Source organism: Xenopus laevis, chromosome 6L, assembly GCF_017654675.1.
Source record: "Xenopus laevis strain J_2021 chromosome 6L, Xenopus_laevis_v10.1, whole genome shotgun sequence".
Taxonomy (NCBI): domain Eukaryota; kingdom Metazoa; phylum Chordata; class Amphibia; order Anura; family Pipidae; genus Xenopus; species Xenopus laevis.
In genome coordinates this window covers 51,072,162-51,098,610 of record NC_054381.1, presented here as the reverse complement: position 1 = coordinate 51,098,610, position 26,449 = coordinate 51,072,162, and the positions used below count along the sequence as shown (strand labels likewise).

Genomic DNA, 26,449 nt, shown 5'->3' with positions numbered 1-26,449 from the left:
TGTTCCTATATTACAGGGGCTGCAGCAAGACATGCACAAGATCATAGATGAAGCATTGCAGTCATTTAATAACAAACTGCCCAGATCATCTTGCAGAGATAATGGCGAGGGAGATATATCTGCTAACTAAAGGAAAAATACTATAATGCTCAGCTGCCTGCACCGGCTACTGTAGGTGGGTAATGAGGTTTACACCAGTGGAACAGCATCGTGTTACTAAGGCTAGGTTCGCACTGCCCCAATGTCACCAAGTTGCTATGGACAGGTAGTTGTATCCCAAAGAACCACTTCTCTCTGTTGTGTTTGTAACCTTATACTGTTTGGTTAAATCGAGCTTGACAAGAACAAGCATACTTGGATTACATTCTTGAATGTCCCCTACATTTTAAATCCTACCACAGGTCGAACTTCGTGAACTCCAAGTCTCCCTTGGGGCCCATTATCATTATCCCCAGGATACTGGCAGCTTTTGAAGTACATAAGATCAGAGGGTCTCCCTGCTCTATGATTTCATATCAATACATCATCAGTGTAATGTCAAGGAGCTCCAAATATGATAGAGCAGAGATTCACTAGCTTTCATCAGATAATATAACAATGCCATCACATGACACATACACAGTACAATAATATAATTGATGTCGTTTTGCTTTAAGCCAATGATCAACCTGGTTAAACTAATTTTAACTTAAAGTAAACTCAATGTTTTAGGGGCAGATTTATCAAAATTTGATGAGTTTACCACAGAAAAAAAATCACCCACTCTCTATTCATTCCCAAGGGACCTTTGAGATAACTTTTAGTATGATGTAGAGAGTGATATTCTGAGACAATTTGCAATTTCAGAAAGAAAACACTGTTCTCTGGAATACCCCAAGCCCCAATGCAGATTGATACCCTACCTGTGCAGCTTTCAAATAAAAGGCTCTAACAGAGTATCCTTTAATTAACGGGGAACTCCACAAAAACATAACAAGCTTTTTGAAAAGTAAACATAATTTCAAGCAACTTTGCAATATACATCAGTTAAAAAATATGCAGACTTTTCATGATTTTTAATGGTTTCTGACAGTTCCCTAAGCCTAGCCCCCTGCTCTTCTGCTGATTTTTCTGACTACTTTGCTGAGCTGGCTGACTACTGTTACTTTGTATCAACAGCCAGCTCTCCATAGCCTGCATCCTCCAAACCCCACAATTCCCTGCACACATGATTTCAATAAGGAATTGAACATCATAGTGCAATGCATTGTGGGTTATGTAGTTCCTGCATGCTGTCTGTAATCTGTGGAGAAGTTGTTACATTTTGTAACATCAGTCCCTCCTTCCCTGCCAGGATTTCAAATGATGCAGAAAGTGAAGAACTGTTACACAGCTGGATTGCAGCATAGAAAATGGCATGTATTCATACTTTTTGAAGAAACTCGTAACTGTGATTGGTATATTAGGGGTTTCTGTGTTATGTGGGCCTCTTTATCAAATTTTGGTTTGAAAGCCAGAAAGTTCCCCTTTAACTTAGATGTTGTGAGGGGGGGGGGTAAGGATGTGCACAATGAATTACCATTTTCACAAAACTCCCCTCTCCCCCCAGCAGCCTACCAACAGAACAATGGGAAGGTAATCAGATAGCAGCTCCCTAACACAAGATATCACTCAATAGTAAAATCCCAAGTCCCACGGAGACACATTCAGTTACGTTGAGTAGGAGAAACATCAGCCTGGCAGAAAGCAGTTCCATCCTGACTCTTTGTGTTGTTTGATTGTATCAAAAGTCTCAATAGATCATGAAACTAAATCTCAGTTTTCACTGCTGTGCCAGGGAGATCCATGGAGTGTAAAAAGCTCAATGGGAGAGGGGGGTGTGATAAAAGGGGGAGAAAAAACCCCAACAAAAACTTTGTGTCTGCTAAAAGGCTTTTATAAGTCACTGAAGAATTTGATGGCTTCAATTTTCTAAAGCAAGTTTTTTTCTGAGGGTTTTACCAAAAAACTAGAACAATTCAAGTTTTTTACCGCCGAAAATTCGATTAACTCAAGTTTTCGGCTGGAAAAAACGTGAATTGCTTGAATTGTTCGAGTTTTCGGGCAAAACCCTCCGAAAAAAACTTGAACATCACAAAAGCTATTACCATCTTCAAATGGTTCAAGGGAACTGTGCCATTAATTCCTACATAACCTCGACAGGTTTTAGATGGTGTATTTCAAGCTATTTCCAGGGTCGGGATATTATAAATCTTGAAAAATGGGAGCTTATTTTTTTAAAAGACTCAAAAAATCTCTCGAAAACTCGTATTTTCATGGACTCTAACCTTAATAAATAATCCGCATAATGTATGTTAGAAAACTGCTTAGAGTTTACTTTTCTTATGCAATATTTGGGGTTACATCTCCTTTAAAAGAAAATGACCTTTTCCACCTCTGGTCAAATGAATGCGTATTAGCACTATGTAAGGGTGCAAAAATGCTGTGTTTAGAAAGCTATTAGGCAGATCCTTTGCATACCATTGTCATCTGTGAAGACTATTTGTTCATTGCACTCTTCTTCCAAGCACGCACAAATGTACAGAGTTTCCCCAGGAGACTTTATTTTCTGCATAATACACTCGTTGTGGGTTTCCAGCTTGTGGCCAAACAGATCATTTGTAAGATTGTAGCACATAGTTTCTATAGTTGCATTCTGGTTATTCATCCTCCTACACACAAAGAAAGATTATTACTTTGTTTTCTGACCTATGAAACTTTAGTGATGAATTTAAGACAACACCGTACCCTATACCCTGCATGTGAAGTTACAGTTGGTGTGTAAAGGCTCTTACCTACCTACCTGTTGCCATACTGCATCAAATATGTTCATTAATCTAACAAAAACTGCTGCTTGGTCTGAAATGCCTTAAAAATGCAAAAACAATGTAAACTGGTAGGGATGCATCGAATTCACTATTTTGGATTCGGCCAAACTCCCAAAACCTTTGTGAAAGATTCGTCTGAATACCGAACCGAAGAGAAAATCTGCACACTTGCTTTGTTTTATGACAAAAAGTCACATGATTTTAAATCTTGGCCGAATACTGGATTGGGTGCATCACTAGTAATTGGGTTATCATATTTGCTGAAATGACAGGGAAAACTGCTCAGGTCAATCCAAGAGTACTGAATAGTAGCCTGAATGCCAAATCACACTGCTGCCTTTCAGCACTAGGATCCTAGGTTCTACTCCTAAGTTCGCCAGGACTTTATATGTCTATCCATGCTTCTGTGTGCTTCCTTCTGGTACTCGGGCTTCTTCCCACACTCCTATAATACAGGCAGGTTAATTGGATCCTCATAAAATCATTAGCTAGGCCCAGGGCTAGTATTACAAATCTACAGGCAATGCACCTGCCTGTAAATTAGTAATTCCCTGTGAATCCCAAACCTCACTGAAATGCTTTGCTACTCAAACCAGCCTTTTAAGCCTCAATTGCTGCTCCCATTACACACAGGAATTAGACCCTCCCCTGAGCTGCTCCTTTCCTGCCCCCAATCCACCTATTCCCCACAAATGTGAATATTTATGTAACAGGGACTTTAGAATATAAATTCTACTGAGACAGGTACTGATGTAACTGATATATACCCTCAGCAAAGCATACAAAATATATTGGTAATGTATAAATAATAATTAATTTAAAAATACAATTATGAGAACACTCAGTAGGTTTATTTACAAAACATAGTACCCCGGAGTAGCAAAGCCATAGCAACCTATCATATATTTGCATTCATCACACTTGCTAAAGCTCACCTCTCATAATGTATTACTGATTGCTATGGGTTATTACTCTAGAATAAATTACTCCCTGATGTTTTCTAATGTCCTTACATTTTGCAATAAGATGTACATTATTCCCTATTTAAATGTTTAACTGTATATGAAAATCCGTCTCTTTATGTAATATGTGTATCATTTACTATTTCTGTGTATTTACCATATCGCTACACAAACTTCTTCTGGATCTTCACAAGAAGTGGTCACATCACAGTTGATCTTGCATACGTCTCTACCGCTGCAGTTTGTCGGCATCTCATCACAAAACTTGCATAAACGACTAGAACCTGTAAACAAAGAGAGAAATCGTTTGTTTGGGTGTGGATTCTCATCACCAAAGAACTGCAGTATTAATGAGATTATCACAACTGATTAGTATATCTTCTATCTAAAGACCTAGTAAGTTTAGCTACACTATCATTTAAAATGTGCACAAATATATTATATTACAGTGCTACTTTTGGGGATTTTGTAGGTCTGAATGTCCAAATTTCTAAAAAATCTTTATGTAACGGTGTAGGTTCATTGAAAACAAATATATGCATAAAATACAAACATAGAATCAGCAACACTAGTACCCTCATTCTTTAATTTCAGTGCATCAGATTTTATGTTGTGTGACAGTAACAATCCATTAAGTTCATTGAGCAGCTACATTTACAATTTATAGAAAAATATACAAGATATAATTTCCAATAACACAAGAGCATTGCCCCAGTACATCAATAGCATTTTGCTTGTATTCTTTGATTAATTTGATGGCTTATTAGACTGCACTCATGATTGCTAAAAGTTTATGCACACATTAGAACCCGTTACATTTCTGCTGTTAAGGCATTCTGAATTCCGTTTTAGACTGAATACTAAATACAGGTATGAACTGGATAGGGATCTTTCCGTAATTCTTCACACCTTAAGTCTACTAGAAAATCATTTAACCCATTACCCATTAGGCTGGTTTTTGCTTCCAATAAAGGATTAATGATATCTTAGTTTGTATCCAGTAAAGTTGCTGTTTTATTATTACAAAGAAAAATTTGGATTATAAAATGGAGTCTATGGGAGATGGCAGTTCCGTAATTCAGAGCTTTTCGGATAACAGATTTCAGAATAATGGATCCCATACTTGTCCAAATAATTTAATTTTAAAATGCTGAATTATCACAACCTACATTTTGTGCATTCCCCCAAAAGAATATGGATCGTGAAAAGAATGTGTTGCATCAGACTTGCTGTACATGGAAGCCTTAATGTTGAACTGTAACAGTGTGTGCTGAATTTTACTGGGTTTCAGAACCAACCACGCAATGGATGCCTGCAGTGACTGCCTGTGCTGCCTACATTTGCACATGTTTGTACTACAGGGCCACATACAATGAATATTTTTAGGGGATAGTGGTGTGGGGGCTGTATAATAGATGTATAACTTACACATTCTCCTTAAATTGTTCTGCAAAGTGTTCTACTCCTGCCAAACACTGCAGATAACAGCATTACAGAAACAGGAATAACTCACTCACATTTACATTTGTCTGTGCTGCTATGACTCAAATTGTTCCTTATGTGGGAGGAAACCAAAATGCATCACAAACACAAAAGTAATACACGTAGCTTAACACTTTCCATATCAACTATAAAATATTTAGTATAGCTAATCAAATCCCAGATAAGATACTACTATATTGGCACACACCTTAAATAACATGCTTCTCTGAAATGATAAACATGGAAAGAAAACCCACCTGCAACTTAATAGGCTGAAAAATGAATAGAGCAAGGATTCCAGACTCTTTGGGGCATTATACAGTGTACATACATTGTGTTTTGGCACACTAAGGACAATTTAAGGTCTGAGTGTGACTTGATTTGCATGCAAGTTGTAGTTTAAACCAAATAAATAAAGCAGAACTTGTTAAGGGATGCAAATCTAAAAATATTATTTTTGTAATTCTAACAATCCTATATTAGTTCATAAATTTTCATTGTTTTTAAAGTAATTTGTAAGTGGAATTGTTATTGACAGTACCTGTCTGATCCTATACTTTGCACTTGTGATTCTGACTATTGGAACATGATTAAAACTGATTTCAAATGCAGTTGCATTTACATATGACTTTTAAAACATCGGAAAATATTTAAAAGTCAACATTTTCTCTAGCGTTACTTTCTTCCTAGCGAAACTTCAATAACTTACTTCATTTTAAATTTACGTCATTTTAAATCCAGTGGGTATATAAAGGTCATTTGTAAGTATTTATTAGTGATGTTGGTGAAATTGCTGGAAGTGGTCAATTTTTATTGGAAGCAAATGAAGGCAGAGATCCTCTATTGTGAGCCCACCCTAAACAAATATGGCATTGGTTTCAAATGTTAAAAAAGTGTAAACAAGATATATTTAACAGTTACAACTTGCAAACATAATCCCACTTTAAATATGAAAACACGCCAGCGTTTTGACTCTTGCTTATGACTTTTTTGTAATACAGGATATTATGCGAAATGCAGAGAAAGTTCTCCAACGACAAGTGTGTTTCTCGTGTCACTGCGAATTGTCTTTTCAGCGAAAATTCGTCAGAAAAACACAATTTGCTCTATAGTAAATGTGCCCTATAAAGTCTGCTTGGTCGTTGGTGATAGCACAATCTAGAAAAACCAAGATGTGTTAGTGGCTGATATGATCCCTTTTTAGATGTAAACAGCTATGTAACAGTTATGTAACTATTTAACTATGATACTAAATTCTATAGTTAGTATAGGTATGGGTATATATTATTTATGTGAGGGTATGAGGGGTGTGTCTATGGAGAATGGGTTTTCATTTGGAGGGGTTGAACTTGATGGACTTTGTCTGTAACTTACAGGGCTTATGAAAAACAACAATGACTGTATACTTTTAGCTGTAAATAACAATATGGCTGAAGTATGGCTAAGCTACAATTCTGCCATGTACTATAGGTCTCTATAAAACTTCTATTTATAGCCCAACAAAATAATCTACTATATTACGTAGTTCAACTTCCTCACAGTTTGTGCAGATGAAGAATGCTGGGAAAATGCATAGGGTCAGACTGAAAGTTTTACTTGTAATGTAATGTCATTTTTGTTAGCTTTTAAATTATAGGCAATAGTGAATGACTGTTAGTGGTTTGCTTTGGAAAGTGCTACAACACCTAAAATCTGTTTTTTACACCAAATAGCACATTAATAGAAGAGTGTGGGACGGTACATATAATATATTTAATCTAACTGCACTCTGTCATAAGAGGGAACCACACAAACTGTTTCTGACTAAAACACAAGGTACCCATTGAACAGGCCATGCTGTACTGGGCGAGGAGTTCTGTATGTCAGACCAATGAATGAAATACTGTTTTAGCGAAGTGTCTTAGGGCTTGGTCCATTACATTCCAAAGAATCTTGCCAAGGTGTTGAAATGAGCCTACACACTGAGAGAAGGACTCGTTTCTTGGAACAAACAATCTAGCATTTTGACTACAGGGGTGGCTTCTTAAAGATGAATATAAAAAAAATAACTGTTTCCTGACTCCATGGCTATACATGTACAAAAGATTATGGACCTAAGGATTTTTTATAGGCCGTTCACAAATGTTTTACACATGCTTTGTAACAACTGTACCATAGAATTGTTCCCCCATTCCAAAGTGAGAAAGGATCTACAATGCTATAAACACCCCCGGACACATAATAAATAAATATAAAAAAGCAAAAAACAGGATATTCTCATGATGTACATAAGTGACAGACCTGCAGTTAAATTCAGTGAGAATAGAGGCCTTGTCTGAGAGATATGCACCATAACCAAAAGATAAAAGACGACAATGCAGGACTATAGATCTAGATGCCTTAAAGGAACAGTTCAATGTACAAGTAAAAACTGGGGAAATAGATTTTATGTGCAAAATAAAAAAGGTTTCTAATATAGTTTGTTAGGCAAAAATGTAATGTATAAAGGCTGGAGTGACTGGATGTCTAATATAATAACCAAAACCCAACTTCCTGTTTTTCAGCTCTATAACTCTGGGTCAGTCAGGTACATGGAACATAACTGTTCAGTGATAAAAGTCAGCAAGAGAGGTGCGCTAATTAACCTTATAACTCCTTAAACACAGGCACCTAAAATGAAAAGAAACTACACATAGAGTAGTACGTTCGGCTCTTCCTAGAAATAACTCCAATCACTTATTTAACCTTCGCACGGCACCGGAGGTGAGCTGACTGACTGTGGGACGAGAAACAGCAGAGTTTGCGGACGCGCAGCGGGTGAGCAAGGCTGCCTGAACTCAGGGAACGGTGTCTAAACAGCGCCTGGGAAACACTTCGGCATCGAGCGATCTCTTTGCGAGTCTTCCAACGCTCTCTTCTGACGGCAGTCTGGTAAGTCCTTAGGACCCGCAGGGTCTAAGTCGGATCTCTAACGATTCTTCACCATCTGTAGCGTCTCTTTTCCTTCAGAAACATCGCACGCTACAACATCGTATATACCCTGCTTAAAAAGAATACTCTACACGCTCTTGTTTGAGGATCACGATTGTGAGTAGTTCTAACATCAAAGTTATTTCTAGGAAGAGCCTAGTAGTTTCTTTTCATTTTAGGTGCCTGTGTTTAAGGAGTTATAAGGTTAATTAGCGCACCTCTCTTGCTGACTTTTATTACTCACAGTGGAAGTGTGGATCCACTATTTTTTGGTGCTGCTTTCCCTGACCCTACTATTCGTGCAACAGCGCAGCCTTCACTCAATTTTCTTTATAACTGTTCAGTGAGTTTGCAATTTATCCTCAGCATTTAGCTCAAAAGCAACAGTTATGACCCATTTGCCCACCCCCCTCAAGTCATGGATTAGTTACTGCCTGGTAACCAAACAGTGGAAACCAAGAGATATGAAAAGCAGGAAGTTGTGTTCTGGCTATTATGTTACACATCCAGTCACTCCTGCCTTTATACATTATGTTTTTGGCTAACTAACTCTATTAGAAACATTTTTTATTTTGCACATACAACTATTCACCCAGTTTTTATTTTTACCTTGAACAATTCCTTTAAAGGTGATCTACACCCAAAACACGAGCTTGGAGCACATTTATATTCAGACTGTGAGATATTTGCTGTTTATACTGCTAATGCCAGGCTTTTGGCTCAACTGAGAAGCAGCATCAGTTAAAGGAACCTAGAAAATGAAGAGACAGTGAGAGTTGCTGATACTCTCGGCCTTCAAAGAGAGCTGCTGAGCTGAAGCCTACCTAGCAGTATAAAACTATCTAAAGCGGCTAATATCTCAGAAATCAATAAAAACAAAAATGTACATTGCAAAAGTACTCAGAAAAGTACTATAAGTTTACATCAATTTTTTTTTTTGGAGTTTAGATCCCCTTTCAGACTGAATTCAACACGACCATTGGGAGTTTACAGCCCTAGCATGCCAATGGCCCCAAACCATCCCCCAAAATGTTATTTACGTTTCTATGAGGCACTAAGCCTGACATTTTGCCACCATGCGCCTGCAGTCTGTAGTATTATTTTATTTACACATATGTGATGCTGACAGGTGGTATCATAGTATCATAATACCAGCAATGGAATCATACAGGTGCATGCCTGCCTATCTCCCACCCAGTATATCAGTTCCAAGACAAAGCAATGCAGTACATATCCTGGCTGCCAAGCTATAAATTCTCCATATGCCAGCATCTAGTAGGCAATGTGGTGCAACTGATCTCCTTAACAATGAAAACCACACATCATTTCCAATATATTTAAATCTAGACCCTCAATACTTGTATGCTGTGGGTGGAATCCATATTGCTAAGAGGATGTGTAAGTGATGCTGGTTTGGAGTTACCAAGCCAAAAAGCTGGACTCAAAATATGTTCCGATGATTTCATGAAATGAAAAAGAAGAAGCAAATACCTTGGTATAAAGTAATCAGCAAAAAGATATCTATTTTGTCCTAAAAATGTTTCTATAAACTATCCGCTACCTGATTTTGCAACAGGTTCTCTTACTATGATATATAAGACAATATCTACATTTTTAATTCCATCTCCAAGTGCACTTTGTAGCTATTTTGGGCTCTCTGCCAAAAGCCAATTAAATTAGAAACGTTGTACCTTTTTTGGGCTGTTCAGTGCAGGAGATCAAACAGATAGTCGGGACATTTCAGTAACAAGCTGGAACTGCGGGTTGAGCTGTCAAAAGCGGGACTGTCCTGCTCAAATTGGGACAGTTGGATAGTATGCAATATTCAGTAAATATACATTGTGCTCCATAAAAAAAGACAAGAATGTGCATTATAGGTCTCTAAATATAGAGAGAATGTTCTGAGAAACCCCAGGCCAATGCTAAAAGGAGCACTGAACTGGGGTATCAGGTAAGTGATTATAATCACTGGGGGGTTGCCCAAAATGTGGCTTTTAATTACTAATTTTCATTTTCCTTAATTTTTTTAAATAAAATATTAATAAATTAGAGTACAAGTATAGGATTCATTATCCGGAAACCTGTTATCCAGAATTACTGAATGCTTGTCTCCCATAGACTCCATTTTATCCAAATAATCCAAATCTTTAACAATAATTCCCCTTTTCTCTGTAATAATAAAACAGTACCTTGTACTTGATCCAAACTAAGATATATTTAACCCTTATTGGAACCAAAACAAGCCTATTGGGTTTATTTAATTTTTACATGATTTTCTAGTAGACTAAATATATGAAGATCCAAATTACAGAAAGATCCATTATCTGGAAAGCCCCAGGTCCCGAGCATTCTGGATAACAGGTCCCATACCTGTATATTAGAAAGAAGTTTATTTTTTAATGGGGAAAGTAAATTTAAATGTTAATTCTTTTCATGATATGTCCTCTTTTAAGTCTCCTAAAAAAAAAGTAATTCAAAATGAAAACAACTGGATAAAAGGAGCTGAGTGACCGCATACAAGGCACCGTTCTATTGTTAAACATAAGATATTCATGCTTAGAACATAGGTAAAATGATGTCACTTTTAGGGATGTAGCGAACGTCGGAAAAAAAGTTCGCGAACATATTCGCGAACTTGCGCAAAAATGCGAGCGGTTCGCGAACGGTTCGCGAACCCCATAGACTTCAATGGGAAGGCGAACTTTAACATCTAGAAAAGACATTTCTGGCCAGAAAAATGATTTTAAAGTTGTTTAAAGGGTGCAACGACCTGGACAGTGGCATGCCAGAGGGGGATCAAGGGCAAAAATGTATCTGAAAAATCTGCCTGTGTGTGCTTGGAAGAGATAGTGTAGGGGGAGAGCTGTTAGTGATTTCAGGGACAGATGATAGTAAGTTTGCTGGCTAGTAATCTGCTTGATACTGCTCTGTATTGGAGGGACAGAAGTCTGCAGGGATTTGAGGGACATTTTAGCTTAGGTAGCTTTGCTGGCTAGTAATCTACTGTTCTCTTTAAACAACTGCCATACGTTGACCTTGTAGGCATTGTTTGCCCAGTTTTTTTGGACGCAGCCACTGAAGCACAGTTGCCAGAAAAAATATGCCATATAAATGCTGAAAATAGTCATTTTTCGCCATACGTTGACCTTGTAGACATTGTTTGCCCAGTTTTTTTGGACGCAGCCACTGAAGCACAGTTGCCAGAAAAAATATGCCATATAAATGCTGAAAATAGTAATTTTTCGCCATACGTTGACCTTGTAGACATTGTTTGCCCAGTTTTTTTGGTTGCAGCCACTGAAGCACAGTTGCCAGAAAAAATATGCCACATAAATGCTGAAAATAGTCATTTTTTGCCATATACGTTGAGTCAACGTATGGCAAAAAATGACTATTTTCAGCATTTATATGGCATATTTTTTCTGGCCTCTGTGCTTCAGTGGCTGTGGCCAAAAAAACTGGGCAAACAATGCCTACAAGGTCAACGTCGTTGACCTTGTAGGCATTGTTTGCCCAGTTTTTTTGGCCACAGCCACTGAAGCACAGAGGCCAGAAAAAATATGCCATATAAATGCTGAAAATAGTCATTTTTTTGGTCGCAGCCACTGAAGCACAGTTGCCAGAAAAATTATGCCATATAAATGCTGAAAATATAAATTTTTTTGGTTGCAGCCACTGAAGCACAGAGGCCAGAAAAATTATGCCATATAAATGCAGAAAATATGCATTTTTTTGGTCGCAGCCACTGAAGCACAGTTGACAGAAAAATTATGCCATATAAATGCTGAAAATATAAATTTTTTTGGTTGCAGCCACTGAAGCACAGAGGCCAGAAAAATTATGCCATATAAATGCAGAAAATATGCATTTTTTTGGTCGCAGCCACTGAAGCACAGTTGCCAGAAAAATTATGCCATATAAATGCTGAAAATAGTAATTTTTTTGGTTGCAGCCACTGAAGCACAGAGGCCAGAAAAATTATGCCATATAAATGCTGAAAATATGCATTTGTTTGGTCGCAGCCACTGAAGCACAGTTGACAGAAAAATTATGCCATATAAATGCTGAAAATATAAATTTTTTTGGTTGCAGCCACTGAAGCACAGAGGCCAGAAAAATTATGTCATATAAATGCAGAAAATAGGCATTTTTTTGGTCGCAGCCACTGAAGCACAGAGGCCAGAAAAAATTAAACCAGTAGGGTTTGCACCCTAGTTTGTAACGGTGGCGGAGGGAGGAGGAGGACGCTAAAGGACAGCTGTGTGTGGAGTCATGAGGCTTGAAGAGAAGGACAGCTGCATAGAAGTCAGAACAAGTCTTCCGGCGTGCAGTAACCCTCCGAGATCCACCCCTCATTCATTTTAATAAAGGTCAGGTAATCGACACTTTTGTGACCTAGGCGAGTTCTCTTCTCAGTTACAATCCCTCCTGCTGCACTGAAGGTCCTTTCTGAGAGCACACTTGAGGCTGGGCAAGACAAGAGGTTCATGGCAAATTGTGACAGCTCTGGCCACAGATCAAGCCTGCGCACCCAGTAGTCCAGGGGTTCATCGCTCCTCAGAGTGTCGATATCTGCAGTTAATGCCAGGTAGTCCGCTACCTGCCGGTCGAGGCGTTCTTTGAGGGTGGATCCAGAAGGGTTGTGGCGCTGCCTTGGACAGAAAAACATTTGCATGTCTGACGTTACAGACTGGCCAAAGGGCTTTGTCCTTGCAGGTGTGCTCGTGGCAGGATTACTGGCACCTCTGCCCCTGGAATGTTGATGAGTTCCTGAAGTGACATCACCCTTAAAAGCATTGTACAACATGTTTTGCAGGCTGGTTTGTAAATGCCGCATCTTTTCGGACTTGTGGTATGTTGGTAACATTTCTGACACTTTATGCTTGTACCGAGGGTCTAGTAGCGTTGCGACCCAGTACAGGTCCTTCTCCTTAAGCCTCTTGATACGGGGGTCCTTCAACAGGCATGACAGCATGAAAGACCCCATTCTCACAAGGTTGGATGCAGAGCTATCCATCTCCGCTTCCTCATTATCAAGGACTGCATCATCCACGGTCTCCTCCCCCCAGCCACGTACAAGACCAGGGGTCCCCAAAAGGTCACCACTAGCCCCCTGGGAAGCCTGCTCCTGTTGGTCCTCCTCCTCCTCCTCCACAAAGCCACCTTCCTCCTCTGACTCCACTTCTGGCACCTCTCCCTGCGTTGCAGCAGGTGCCTGGGTTCGTTCTGGTGATTCCGACCAGAAATCGTGCGCTTCCAGCTCCTCGTCACGCTGGTCTACAGCCTCATCTGTCACTCGTCGCACGGCACGCTCCAGGAAGAAAGCGAAGGGTATTAGGTCGCTGATGGTGCCTTCGGTGCGACTGACCATATTTGTCACCTCTTCAAAAGGTCGCATGAGCCTGCAGGCATCGCGCATAAGCACCCAGTAACGGGGGAAAAAAATCCCCAGCTGTGCAGATCCAGTCCTACCACCCAGTTCAAAAAGGTACTCGTTGACGGCCCTTTGTTGTTGCAGCAGACGTTCCAACATAAGGAGCGTTGAATTCCAGCGAGTGGCTGTCAGAAATCAAACGCCTGACTGGCATGTTGTAGCGCTGCTGAATGTCAGCAAGGCGTGCCATGGCTGTGTAGGAACGTCTGAAATGGGCCGACACCTTTCTGGACTGGGTGAGAACGTCCTGGAATCCTGGGTACTTGGAGACAAAACGTTGGACTATTAAATTTAACACATGTGCCATGCAGGGCACATGTGTTAAATTGCCTAGTCTCAACGCTGCCAACAGATTGCTTCCATTGTCACACACCACTTTTCCGATCTGCAGTTGGTGTGGGGTCAGCCACCGATCGGCCTGTGACTGCAGAGATGACAGGAGTACAGATCCGGTATGGTTTTTGCTTTCCAGGCACGTCATCCCCAAGACAGCGTGACAACGGCGTACCTGGCACGTCGAATAGCCTAGGGGGAGCTGGGGGTGCACAGGTGTGGAGGAGGAGAAGGAGGACCCAGCAGCAGAGTAAGAAGAAGAAGAAGACGAGGTAGAGAGCGATGGAGGAGTAGAGGTGGTGGCAGAACCGCGTGCAATCCGTGGCGGTGACACCAACTCCACTGTTGTTGTTGAGCTACCCATTCCCTGCTTCCCAGCCATTACCAAGTTCACCCAGTGGGCAGTGTAGGTGACATACCTGCCCTGACCATGCTTGGAGGACCATGCGTCAGTAGTCATATGGACCTTTGGCCCAACACTAAGTGACAGAGATGCGGTAACTTGGCTCTGCACATGTTGGTACAGGTGTGGTATTCCCTTTTTAGAAAAAAAATTGCGGCTGGGTACCTTCCACTGCGGTGTCCCAATTGCTACAAATTTGCGGAAGGCCTCAGAGTCCACCAGCTGGTATGGTAAAAGCTGGCGGGCTAAGAGTGCAGACAAGCCAGCTGTCAGACGCCGGGCAAGGGGGTGACAGTCAGACATTGGCTTCTTACGCTCAAACATGGCCTTCACAGAAACTTGGCTGGTGGCAGATGACTGGGAATGGGAACAGGTGGTCAAGGTGGAAGGCGGAGTGGAGGGTGGTTCAGACGGGTCAAGGAGAGCAGAGGTAGAGCAGTAAGATGCTGGACCAGAAGGAGTGTGGCTTTTAGTTTGCCTGTTGCCTTTGAGGTGTTGCTCCCAAAGTGCTTTGTGCTTGCCGCTCATGTGCCTTCGCATAGAAGTTGTACCTATGTGGCTGTTGGGCTTACCAAGGCTCAGTTTCTGACTGCACTCATTGCAAATTACAATGCTTTTGTCAGAGGCACACACATTAAAAAAATCCCACACTGCTGACTTTTTGGAAGTGTGCGATCTGGCGGTAACAGTAGAAGTTGGCGGAGTTGGCGGTATTGGCGGCAATGGCGGGTGCGTTGGCCGGCTGAACACAGGTGCCGATACATGTTGTTGCCCTACTGATCCCTGCGGGCTGTCCTCCCTGCTTCTTCTAAGTCTTATTCTCCTACTTCCTCTCTGACTCTCCGTCTCTCCATCTGAACTACCCTCCTCTTGCTCTCTTCTACTAGGCACCCACAAAACATCAATCTCCTCATCATCATTCTCCTCAGATGCATCAATTTCTTCTGACACATCACAGAAGGAAGCAGCAGCGGGGACCTCCTCCTCATCACTCATTATGTCCATCTCTATCGTGTTCTCTGCCAGAATTAAATCTGGTGTAAGGTCCTCATCTCCTTCATCTTCTTCTGGCAATAATGGTTGCGCATTACTCAGTCCAAGAAACTCATTGGAAAATAACTCCTCTGACCCCAGTGAAGAAGGGGCACCGGTGGTGGAGGAAGTGTTACGTGGGGTGGCCATAGCAGTGGAGGATGAGGAGGATGTTGTGGTAAAGTTAGAAACGGTAGAGGATGGGGTGTGCTGTGTAAGCCAGTCAACTACCTCTTCAGCATTTTGGGAGTTCAGGGTCATTGGCTTTTTAAAACTGGGCAATTTGCTAGGGCCACAGGATTGCATAGCAGCACGGCCCCTAGCACGGCCTCTGCGTGGCGGCCTGCCTTTGCCTGGCATTATTTTTAAAAAAACAACAACAACAACAAAAACTCAGTTGGTTTTTCTGGAAACGATAATACACACAGCTAGATGGCGGGTTGAAGAAAACACTGTGCAAATAATGCCTACAAAGTCAACGTATACACTACTACAGCGGTGGATACGGATTACGTAAAATATATGAATGCTGCTTGAAAAAAAGTAACTCAAGTGGTTTTTCTAGAGACGATAATATTATCAATATTTAGACAAAATGTGAACAAGGTCACACAGCTCGATGGCGGGTTGAAGAAAACAGTGTGCAAATAATGCCTACAAGGTCAACGTATACACTACTACAGCGGTGGATACGGATTACGTAAAATATATGAATGCTGCTTGAAAAAAAGTAACTCAAGTGGTTTTTCTAGAGACGATAATATTATCAATATTTAGACAAAATGTGAACAAGGTCACACAGCTCGATGGCGGGTTGAAGAAAACAGTGTGCAAATAATGCCTACAAGGCCAACGTATACACTACTACAGCGGTGGATACGGATTACGTAAAATATATTATGGCTGCTTGAAAAAAGTGACTCCGGTGTTTTTTCTGGAGACGGTAATATTATGGATATTTAGACAGAATGGGAACAAGGTCACACAGCTCGATGGCGGGTTGAAGAAAACAGTGTGCAAATAATGCCTACAAGGCCAACGTATACACTACTACAGCGGTGGATACGGATTACGTAAAATATATTATGGCTGCTTGAAAAAAGTGACTCCGGTGTTTTTTCTGGAGACGGTAATATTATGGATATTTAGACAGAATGGGAACAAGGTCACACAGCTCGATGGCGGGTTGAAGAAAACAGTGTGCAAATAATGCCTACAAGGCCAACGTATACACTACTACAGCGGTGGATACGGATTACGTAAAATATATGAATGCTGCTTGAAAAAAGTGACTCCGGTGTTTTTTCTGGAGACGGTAATATTATGGATATTTAGACAGAATGGGAACAAGGTCACACAGCTCGATGGCGGGTTGAAGAAAACAGTGTGCAAATAATGCCTACAAGGCCAACGTATACACTACTACAGCGGTGGATACGGATTACGTAAAATATATGAATGCTGCTTGAAAAAAGTGACTCCGGTGTTTTTTCTGGAGACGGTAATATTATGGATATTTAGACAGAATGTGAACAAGGTCACACAGCTCGATGGCGGGTTGAAGAAAACAGTGTGCAAATAATGCCTACAAGGCCAACGTATACACTACTACAGCGGTGGATACGGATTACGTAAAATATATGAATGCTGCTTGAAAAAAGTGACTCCGGTGTTTTTTCTGGAGACGGTAATATTATGGATATTTAGACAGAATGGGAACAAGGTCACACAGCTCGATGGCGGGTTGAAGAAAACAGTGTGCAAATAATGCCTACAAGGCCAACGTATACACTACTACAGCGGTGGATACGGATTACGTAAAATATATGAATGCTGCTTGAAAAAAGTGACTCCGGTGTTTTTCTGGAGACGGTAATATTATGGATATTTAGACAGAATGTGAACAAGGTCACACAGCTCGATGGCGGGTTGAAGAAAACAGTGTGCAAATAATGCCTACAAGGCCAACGTATACACTACTACAGCGGTGGATACGGATTACGTAAAATATATGAATGCTGCTTGAAAAAAGTGACTCCGGTGTTTTTTCTGGAGACGGTAATATTATGGATATTTAGACAGAATGGGAACAAGGTCACACAGCTCGATGGCGGGTTGAAGAAAACAGTGTGCAAATAATGCCTACAAGGCCAACGTATACACTACTACAGCGGTGGATACGGATTACGTAAAATATATGAATGCTGCTTGAAAAAAGTGACTCCGGTGTTTTTTCTGGAGACGGTAATATTATGGATATTTAGACAGAATGGGAACAAGGTCACACAGCTCGATGGCGGGTTGAAGAAAACAGTGTGCAAATAATGCCTACAAGGCCAACGTATACACTACTACAGCGGTGGATACGGATTACGTAAAATATATTATGGCTGCTTGAAAAAGTGACTCCGGTGTTTTTTCTGGAGACGGTAATATTATGGATATTTAGACAGAATGGGAACAAGGTCACACAGCTCGATGGCGGGTTGAAGAAAACAGTGTGCAAATAATGCCTACAGGGCAAATAATGCCTAAAAGGTCAACTTATACACTACTACAGCGGTAGTAAAATAAAAAAAAGTAAAATAAAAAAAAAATGAATATTAAAAAAAAAAATTAAAGTTGGTGCTGCTGAACTACTAGGAGCAGCAGATTAGCACACCAGTCCCACTCCCCAACACTGCTAGACTAATAGCACTGGGCTCTTATAGTAGTAGTAGTAGTAGTAGTAGTAAAACAACAAAAAAATAAATAAAAGCAGTCCTTACAAGGACTACTGTTATTGCAGCAGTCAGCAGATGAGATCAGAAGCAGGACAGCTGCCCACTGCAGCTACATACAGAGCACTGCAGTAGAAGGTAGATTACTAGCCAGCAAAGCTACCTAAGCTAAAATGTCCCTCAAACCCCTGCAGACTTCTGTCCCTCCAATAACAGAGCAGTATCAAAACGATTACTAGCCAGCAAACTTTCAACTGTCCCTGAAATCACTAACAGGCAGCAGCTCTCTCCCTACACTATCTCTTCAGCACACACAGGCAGAGTGAAAAAACGCTGCAGGGCTTCGGTTTTTATAGGGAAGGGGAGTGGTCCAGGGGAGAGCTTCCTGATTGGCTGCCATGTACCTGCTGGTCTGGGGTGAGAGGGCAAAAAAAAGCGCCAACAATGGCGAACCCAAAATGGCGAACGTCGCGCGACGTTCGCGAACTTCCGGCGAGCGCGAACACCCGATGTTCGCGCGAACAAGTTCGCCGGCGAACAGTTCGCGACATCTCTAGTCACTTTAAAGCAAGTAGATGTATCCCCAGGTGAGCAATATGATCCATGTGTATTCACTTGCATATTTTCTTGAGAGCATGTTAATACATCTGTACATATTCTTTTGTGGGTGCCTAAAGGCAGAGACAAGTGCCTTTATCATTTGCTATAAGGTTACAGAAAAGCATTCACTCAATGTGTTTGTGATCCATTCCAAACCAATTATTTAGTCATATCTTATTTAAACATTGCTGTTTTATTTCTTCAGTATTAGTTTCTCCTGATATTACAATGTGAAACCAGTGTGAAATTTAAGTTAAATAAATGAATATATAAAATATAAAGGTAAATTTATTATGTAGTAATAACCATATTTTAATCAGAATCATACATTTTTTTTAATACTAATGGGCAATTCCCCATTGTCATGCAGTTTATCTTAGATGGCCACTATAAAGATTTTCAGTCTTTTACCAATGATAGATTTTCCAACCTTGCATCGATTTAAAAACCTTAGAGTTAATGAACTCAGACATGATGAAAAATATTTAAGTACAAAAATCACATTTCCACTGGGAAAAAAATTGCACAAAATGTGGCAATAGAATGTTTACGGATCTACTGTGCATGTGCCGAATGTCACAAAGTGAAATCGGAAAACTTCGTGACATTCGGCGCATGCGCAGTAGATCCGTACCCGGTAAATGCTCCTGCTGTGCATGCGCCAAAAACGCCGGTCAAAGCAGGAAGAAGACCGCTTGGGAGAAGATGGCGCCTGTGTGCTCTGTGGAAAGGACCTGCGCAGAGAGGTGAGTAACAAGTTTGGGGCATTTGCCCGGGTGGACAGGTAGGCCAGGGTGGAGGAGGGAGGGGGGCAACACAGGGGAGGGGGGAGGGATTTTTGCACCCAGGGGGTTTCCTTCTCCTTTAAGCAGTCCTATATGTGACCTTTGAACAAAGTATATGGAGAACTCTAGCATGAAAGGCTATTAATAAAATACCAGAACTGCTTAGGATAATTTAATTATAAAAGCTATGCAGCAATTCTAAGCTAAAGCATGCTGTGGGTTTTTACAAAAATCTGCTTTCGAGTAATAAAGATAAACTAAAAGCCAAACGCAAGCAAACAATGCTGTTTTTGCATGGAAGAAAACAATTTCCAAGCCTACAGTCTATCGGGGGCACTTTGCTATTCACAAACAAGGAGGAAGAAGGAGAGCATTGTGCAGAAGCCACCTGTCCTGTGGATGCTCACTGAATCTTTTCTGTAGTGTAGGAAAAGTGCAAGCAGCAACCACAAGTTCTTGGTCCCCCTAAACATTCCATATCATGTAGATTAAAAGAGAGGTTGAAAACGATATGTTAGTTTAGCTTGAAAATGTGTGGGGGCTATATTTATCAAAATCCAAATTTTTCTGAGTATAGCAATAGAAAAATAATCCACAATTGGACCTTATTTATTATTAAAAAAGCATAATTTAATCGGGTCAGGGACATACACGATAAAATCAAGCGAAAACCCGAATCGTACGAGTTTTTCTCAGTTTTTTCCCAAATTACTTGATTTTTTTTTGGCCTTTTTCACGAAAAGCCAGATTTTTTCAGATATTTTACCAAAAAGTCTTAAATAGTTTAGATTTTCAGGCTAATTTCAGTACAGACCACAGAAACTTCCAAATAGAATAGGGACCTCTCCTATTGACTTATATACAACCTTGGCAGGTATGAGATGCCAGATTTTCAGATTCAGACTTTACCATCTTCAGGATATAATAAATCTCGAACGTTTTTTTCCACACTAGAAATTCGTATTTTATAGTAAAAAAAACTTTTTTTGTGTTTTTGCCATTCAGACTTTAATAAATAACCTCCCTTAGTGTTGAAACCGGACAGCAACAACTTGTATGGCAGAACATGTAATTTTCTCTATTTGTCTCAATAGCAGCAAAGGAGTCAAATAGCAAACTGGTAAACTGTAGCAGGTATACATATTTTAAAATACTGTAATTGAAAGGTATCATATTCTAATGTATGATTTAAATAAATTAATTCCCTTCAGTCAAATGAAATGTCATAATTTTCCACCCCATTTTACTATTTTTCCCCCTTGCATATAAGGGGAAATGCTGCACTGGCTGTTTCTTATTTTCTGTTTCCCATTTTTTGTTCTGTTATGCCTAATTGTTAAACCTTAGTCGAAATCATAGGGCCACTATACAACCGACAACCAGAAAACATTACACCTACTTACATTTCCTGTACATCTGCCATTTTGCTTGATAACTCTTGAAAATACTGTTCTATAGTGGTTTCCTTTACTGTGCGCTATAAATAACGTTTGTATGAGTGACACATTACGTGAAGTAACCCTCTGTGTGCCAGGTGGGGAGATAGATGAGACTATTACAACTGGCACTCAGTACTTACTGCTGTGAAAAATCACCTCCCTGGTGGTCTAGTGGTGTGGCAGGGACGCCCCCCACACCGCTCCTCTTCGTCTCAAATACCGGCTTCTTAGGGCACGCGTATTGACACGAACGCGCAATGGCATGAAATTTAAAGTATTTAAAGTGGCAGAATATATTTTTCACTGCCCGTTATAGGATCATATATTGTGAGTTCCTGGTGCTTCTGAGTGATTATTCTGTCTATTATCTGATTCCTGTTGTGACCCCTGCCTGTTTTGACAATTCTGATCTCTGAAATCCTGACCCTGCCTGGTAACCGACTCTTCTAATCTGTATCCCTCCTGATTGATCTCCTGGTTTGACCCCTGCCTGTCTGACTCCGCCTGTACTCTGCTTGCCCCGATCTGGCCTGATTTGACTTCGCTTTCTGCCTACGTCTTGTACTGTGACCTTCTGCCCAAAAGACTTCTGCTTTACTGTTGTGCCGCTTTGCTCGTCTACAACCCTTCGCTTGGCACCTCTCTTAATAAGACCTGGCAGCATCCGATTAGCCAAGGGCTCCTCCCGAGGTAAAAGGCAGAAGCAAGAGAATTTTGATGGTAACTATACTTGAAAACGTAAAACTGATTATGTCAGATAGAGAAGTTTTAGTCACTGATTTCTAAATTCATTAAATTTAATTCAAGATAACGCGTACGGTGGCTCTGTTTTGTCTGTATGTGAAAACTGCATGCTACGGATTCAGATCCTCACTCACTATAGATCACAATCGACTGCATTATTATAGGCAAATAATACATATACAGCCAACTCACTACGGGGGCACTCAATTTTTCGTTTAAAGGGGTACTCGAGATAAATACTCAAATTTTATTCAAATGTGCTGAATAAAAGAAAATGTAATTCTAAAGAGCATTCCTGTATAGCTACTACAATATGTTACACACAAGAACCAAGGTGAGAGTTCTGGGCAGACAAAGGAACCAGAATGTGCAACAGGAGTAATGGGGTTAGAGCAAAGTGTAGTCGTAGTACAGGCCGGGGTCAAAACCAAACAGTAAACACAGTACAAAGTCAGGATTCAGAAGAATGGTCAGTAACAGGCTAAGGTCAGTACAGGCAGTAAATCAGCAGAAGTCATGGACAGGCAAGAGTCAAGGACAAAGAAACCAAATTAGAGGGGCACCCAGGACCTATGTACAATAGACCTATTTTGGGCACAGGAATTAAACCATTATGCCTGTAAATATTAGAATTTTGCACCAAGTGAAATATACTCTATTTATAAGAGTGTTAACCATCCTTTTTTTCTCTGAAGGTTATTGAATAGAAAAACAGAAGATACTGAGTGCTGACACTGCCACCAGCAGGAACACCTTACAAAAGGTTGAGGTGCAGTGTGCTGTAAAGGTAATATTAAGAAATACTTGTTTCCAATAGCAAAAGTATTGCCATTCAACGAATAATGCATCTACACTGTTTACTGTATTCCTTCTTTTTTCATGTGAAAGTGTGGCACTATATTTTGGATAAACAAATGGGGTGTAGAGATTGGATGGTGAAACTTGGATTATTTAAGGACTGGATAAGGACTCTTTTCATGTGCAGTGGAGGGTCACATTTTACATAACCTGTGGATTTAAAGGAGAAGGAAACCCTTTCGGCACAAAACCAATACCCCTACCCCCCGTAGGCCTCCTCCCCCCCGGCCTACCTCCCTACACCCGGGCAAATGCCCCTAACTTGTTAGTCACCCCTCCATGCAGGTCCTCTCTTGCCAAGTTCACGGGCGACATCTTCGTCCGAGCGCTCTTCTTCCTGTACTGATCAGCGTTTGGCGGCGCATGCGCAGTAGGAGGCATTTGCTGGTTGGATCTACTGTGCATGCACCCAAATTTCATGAAGTTTCCGATTTCTTTTTTCGGAAACTTCGTGACTTTCGGCGCATGAGTAATAGATATAATCGGCAAATGGCTCCTACTGGGCATGTGCCGCCAAATACAGGAAGAAGAGCGATCGGACGAAGATGGCGTCCATGAACTTGGCAAGAGAGGACCTGCATGGAGGGGTGACTAACAAGTTAGGGGCATTTGCCTAGGGGGGGAGGTAGGCTGGGGTGGAGGAGGGAGGGGGCCTACGGGGGGAGGGGTTTCGCGCCGAAAGGGTTTCCTTCTCCTTTAATTGCTCTCCACCCATAACCACACCCCTCCCATTCCCTTTCCTTCACTATATTACACTGTGTATTATGGGTCAATCTCAGGCTTGAGAAAGAGCCCAGTAGGGCCCAAAACCTTGCCAATTTTCTTGTGTGCTCCTCCGCCGTGGGTGCAATAGTATTAAAGGGGTTGTTCACCTTCAAACAACTAGTTGTTTTCAGATAGCTCATCAGAAATAATGACTTTTTACAATGACTTTCTATTTTCTATGTGTGAACGTTTTTCTAATTTTGAAATATAAAGTGTCATTTTTCACCTTCTGAAGCAGCTCTGGGAGGGGGGTCGCCGATCCTGTAAACTGTTCTAAATGGATACATTTAGTTGATACATTTCTTATGTTTGTCCTTGCTGAGCAGAATCTCTGGGTTTCTCTGTTAGAATTGATACAATATTTGCTAATACTACTAATACAGAGATGCTGCTGAGAAATGTATCAACTAAATGTTGCAAAATTGTAGCAGTTTAGAGTCTGCACCTGAATTAATGAGCTGTCACACTGAAACACCAGAGACACGAACATTCAACTTTAAACTTAGATTTTGTAAAAACAGTAAAAAATAAATAATGGAAAGTAATTGAAATAAGTCTTTATTTCTGGGGAAAAATCTAAAAACAACTGAATTGAAAAAAAAAGCAAAAATCCACCATATTGGAACAACCCCTTTAACCAATGAAGTAGAGTTTACAAGGAAAAAGGCAATACAGCAGGATCAACTGCTCAACTTCAGTGTTTATTGCCACACAATAAAAAAAATGTGTAGCTTTACAGAACATTTGTTTTTAGATGGGGTCAATGACCCCCATTTGAAAGAAGGAAAGAGTCAAATGACAGCAAATAATTTAAAAAACTACCAAACTACCAAAAATAAATAATGAAGACCTATTGAAACGTTGCTTAGTATTGCCAATTCTATAACATACTTAAAGTTAACTTAAAGTTGAACTAACCCTTTAAAGCACGTTTGAAGCACTAATCCTGAAGTTGTGGTTTACTTTGAACTTTGGAAATGACTATTGTACTGATTATAATGTGACTTCTGAAAACATAAATTGTCTTTGACCCAGTTAAAGTATTTTAACTGCACATTTAAATGATTATGTTCCTTGAGAACTACATTTTAATGCAGCAATCCAACCAAAAGACATTTTTATTAGTAGCATGCTCTACATGAATGTATAAATGGTCTTGTATAACTGTAATATAAAGAGCTTCAAAACTGCACCTAAACACACTGTTCTCTTACAAATAATCACTGCTTTATGCGACACATTAAGGCTATTTTACGTGGCACTTAAACATACAGTACCATAAAAAGGGCCATTTTAAACCACATAAAACACATTTTACAGATTACTAAAACAAGTTGCAACATAAAATTAATGATTTAATTGCTCTTACAAGATTAATGTTTTTCCCTAGGGGATCTATACTCCCACAGGGCCTCCACAAAGCATTCTGTAAAACACATTTGATTCTAAAAGAAAAAGTATTTTGCAATATTCAGAGAATAAGAGAAAAAATGTTTATAAATGTTTATTGAAAAAAAATATATGTACTGTCAACTAGTATCTAATGACCTTTATCCATAGAGGTTTAAATGTGTTGCCCACCTAAAATGTAGTTGAGTTGTGCATACTTGAACAGAGGCTGCTACGTGAGTGTTTCCTCCAGCAGAGTTTATGCATCATTCAAAACATTGCAAGCTGACAAGGCACTAGGGAGGCATGGACTCAAAGGGGAAGTAAATCCCTCGAAAGGCCCCAAAACGGAAAACAAATCGCCAACCACCTTCATCAAGGACCATGCACATTTGCTCCAAGAGAGGACTGGCCTGGCCTTCTTCAAAGGTGAACAGGTCTCAATGAACAGCGCATCATCAACCCAATGCAGACAAAGTTGGAGGAAGAATTCCAATATGGTGGATGCTATGGTGATACAGCTCATAGCAGCGATAATGTAAGCTGAAACAGTAGGGTCTGAGAAGGCAACACTGAGGTTATCATATGGAGGTTATCTGCAGTAAGCATCTAAATGAAACAGTATCTACACCTACTTTGTTTGCCAAGCAGTGTTTTAAAGGGGGGTATATACAGCTGTGTTTAACCTCCTAGAACTCACAGATGCAAGAAGCATCTCAGTATAAAATGATGCCTACTTAATTTATACTAAGTTATACTGTTCTTAGTTTCACATGATCACCACCGAACACCACACCACCACATATATATATATTTCTTATTAAAAGGATATTAAAATCTGACAAACAGTATCACACATGAACCTCTAAAATAATTTTGAATTTCTATTAGCTATTATTAATGTAGCAACTGCAGCTTGCCTCTAATTCAGAATTAATTTGGGACAAAGAATTTGCTCGGCCTTCCCCCAGTAGGGGCACACAGAAATGTGGAAGAACTTAAAGGGGTGGTTCACCTTTAAGTTAAATTTTAGTATGATATAGAAAGGTTAATGCTAAGCCACTTTTCTGTTGGCCTTCATTTTTTCTTTTTTAGAGATTATGAATTATTTGACTACTTATTCTGGCTCTTTCCTGCTATCAAATGGGGGTCACTGACCTTACCTAAAAATAAATGCTCTGTAAGGCTAAAAATGATGATATTGCTACTTTTTATTACTCGTCTCCTATTCATATTCCAATCTCTTATTCAAATCAATGAATGGTTGCTATGGTAATTTGACCCTAGCGACCAGATTGCTGAAACTGCAAACTGGAGAGATGCTGAATAAAAAGCTAATGAACTCAAAAACCACAAATAATAAAAAATTAAAACCAAATACAAATTATCTCAGAATATCATTCTCTCCACCATATTAAAAGTTAATTTAAAGGTGAACAACCCCTTTAAACTAGAGGAGAGAGAAGTTTGGGGAAGATCAAGGGCATAGCTGGGTATTTCCAGGGCATATAGCAGGCATGACTTTAAACATCTTGGGTTTCCATTTTAAAATGCTAACAAGTATGATGCATTACACTTCATTACTGCAGACTAGGATTATTTGACGGTGGTTTAAAATTGTTTGTTGAAGTGTATGTAAACATTGCATGAATATAAGTAAATAAACTGTAATTAACAGAACATGAACAAGATTTGGTTAATGTTGAGG

The 26,449-nt window shown here is 40.1% G+C and overlaps 1 protein-coding gene across 2 annotated transcripts in view; it reads right to left on the bottom strand.

Annotated features, from left to right (window-relative positions):
* The window catches only part of tgfbr2.L (transforming growth factor beta receptor 2 L homeolog), a 61,126-nt gene that overhangs the window by 16,367 nt on the left and 18,310 nt on the right, over positions 1 to 26,449 (bottom strand). For both annotated transcript variants that reach the window (XM_018267470.2, XM_018267471.2), the window contains exons 2-3: positions 3,966 to 4,092; positions 2,500 to 2,690 (exon numbers count right to left, since the gene is read on the bottom strand). In XM_018267470.2, the coding sequence (XP_018122959.1) occupies positions 2,500 to 2,690; positions 3,966 to 4,092 (318 nt within the window). The remainder of the gene's footprint in view (positions 1 to 2,499; positions 2,691 to 3,965; positions 4,093 to 26,449) is intronic.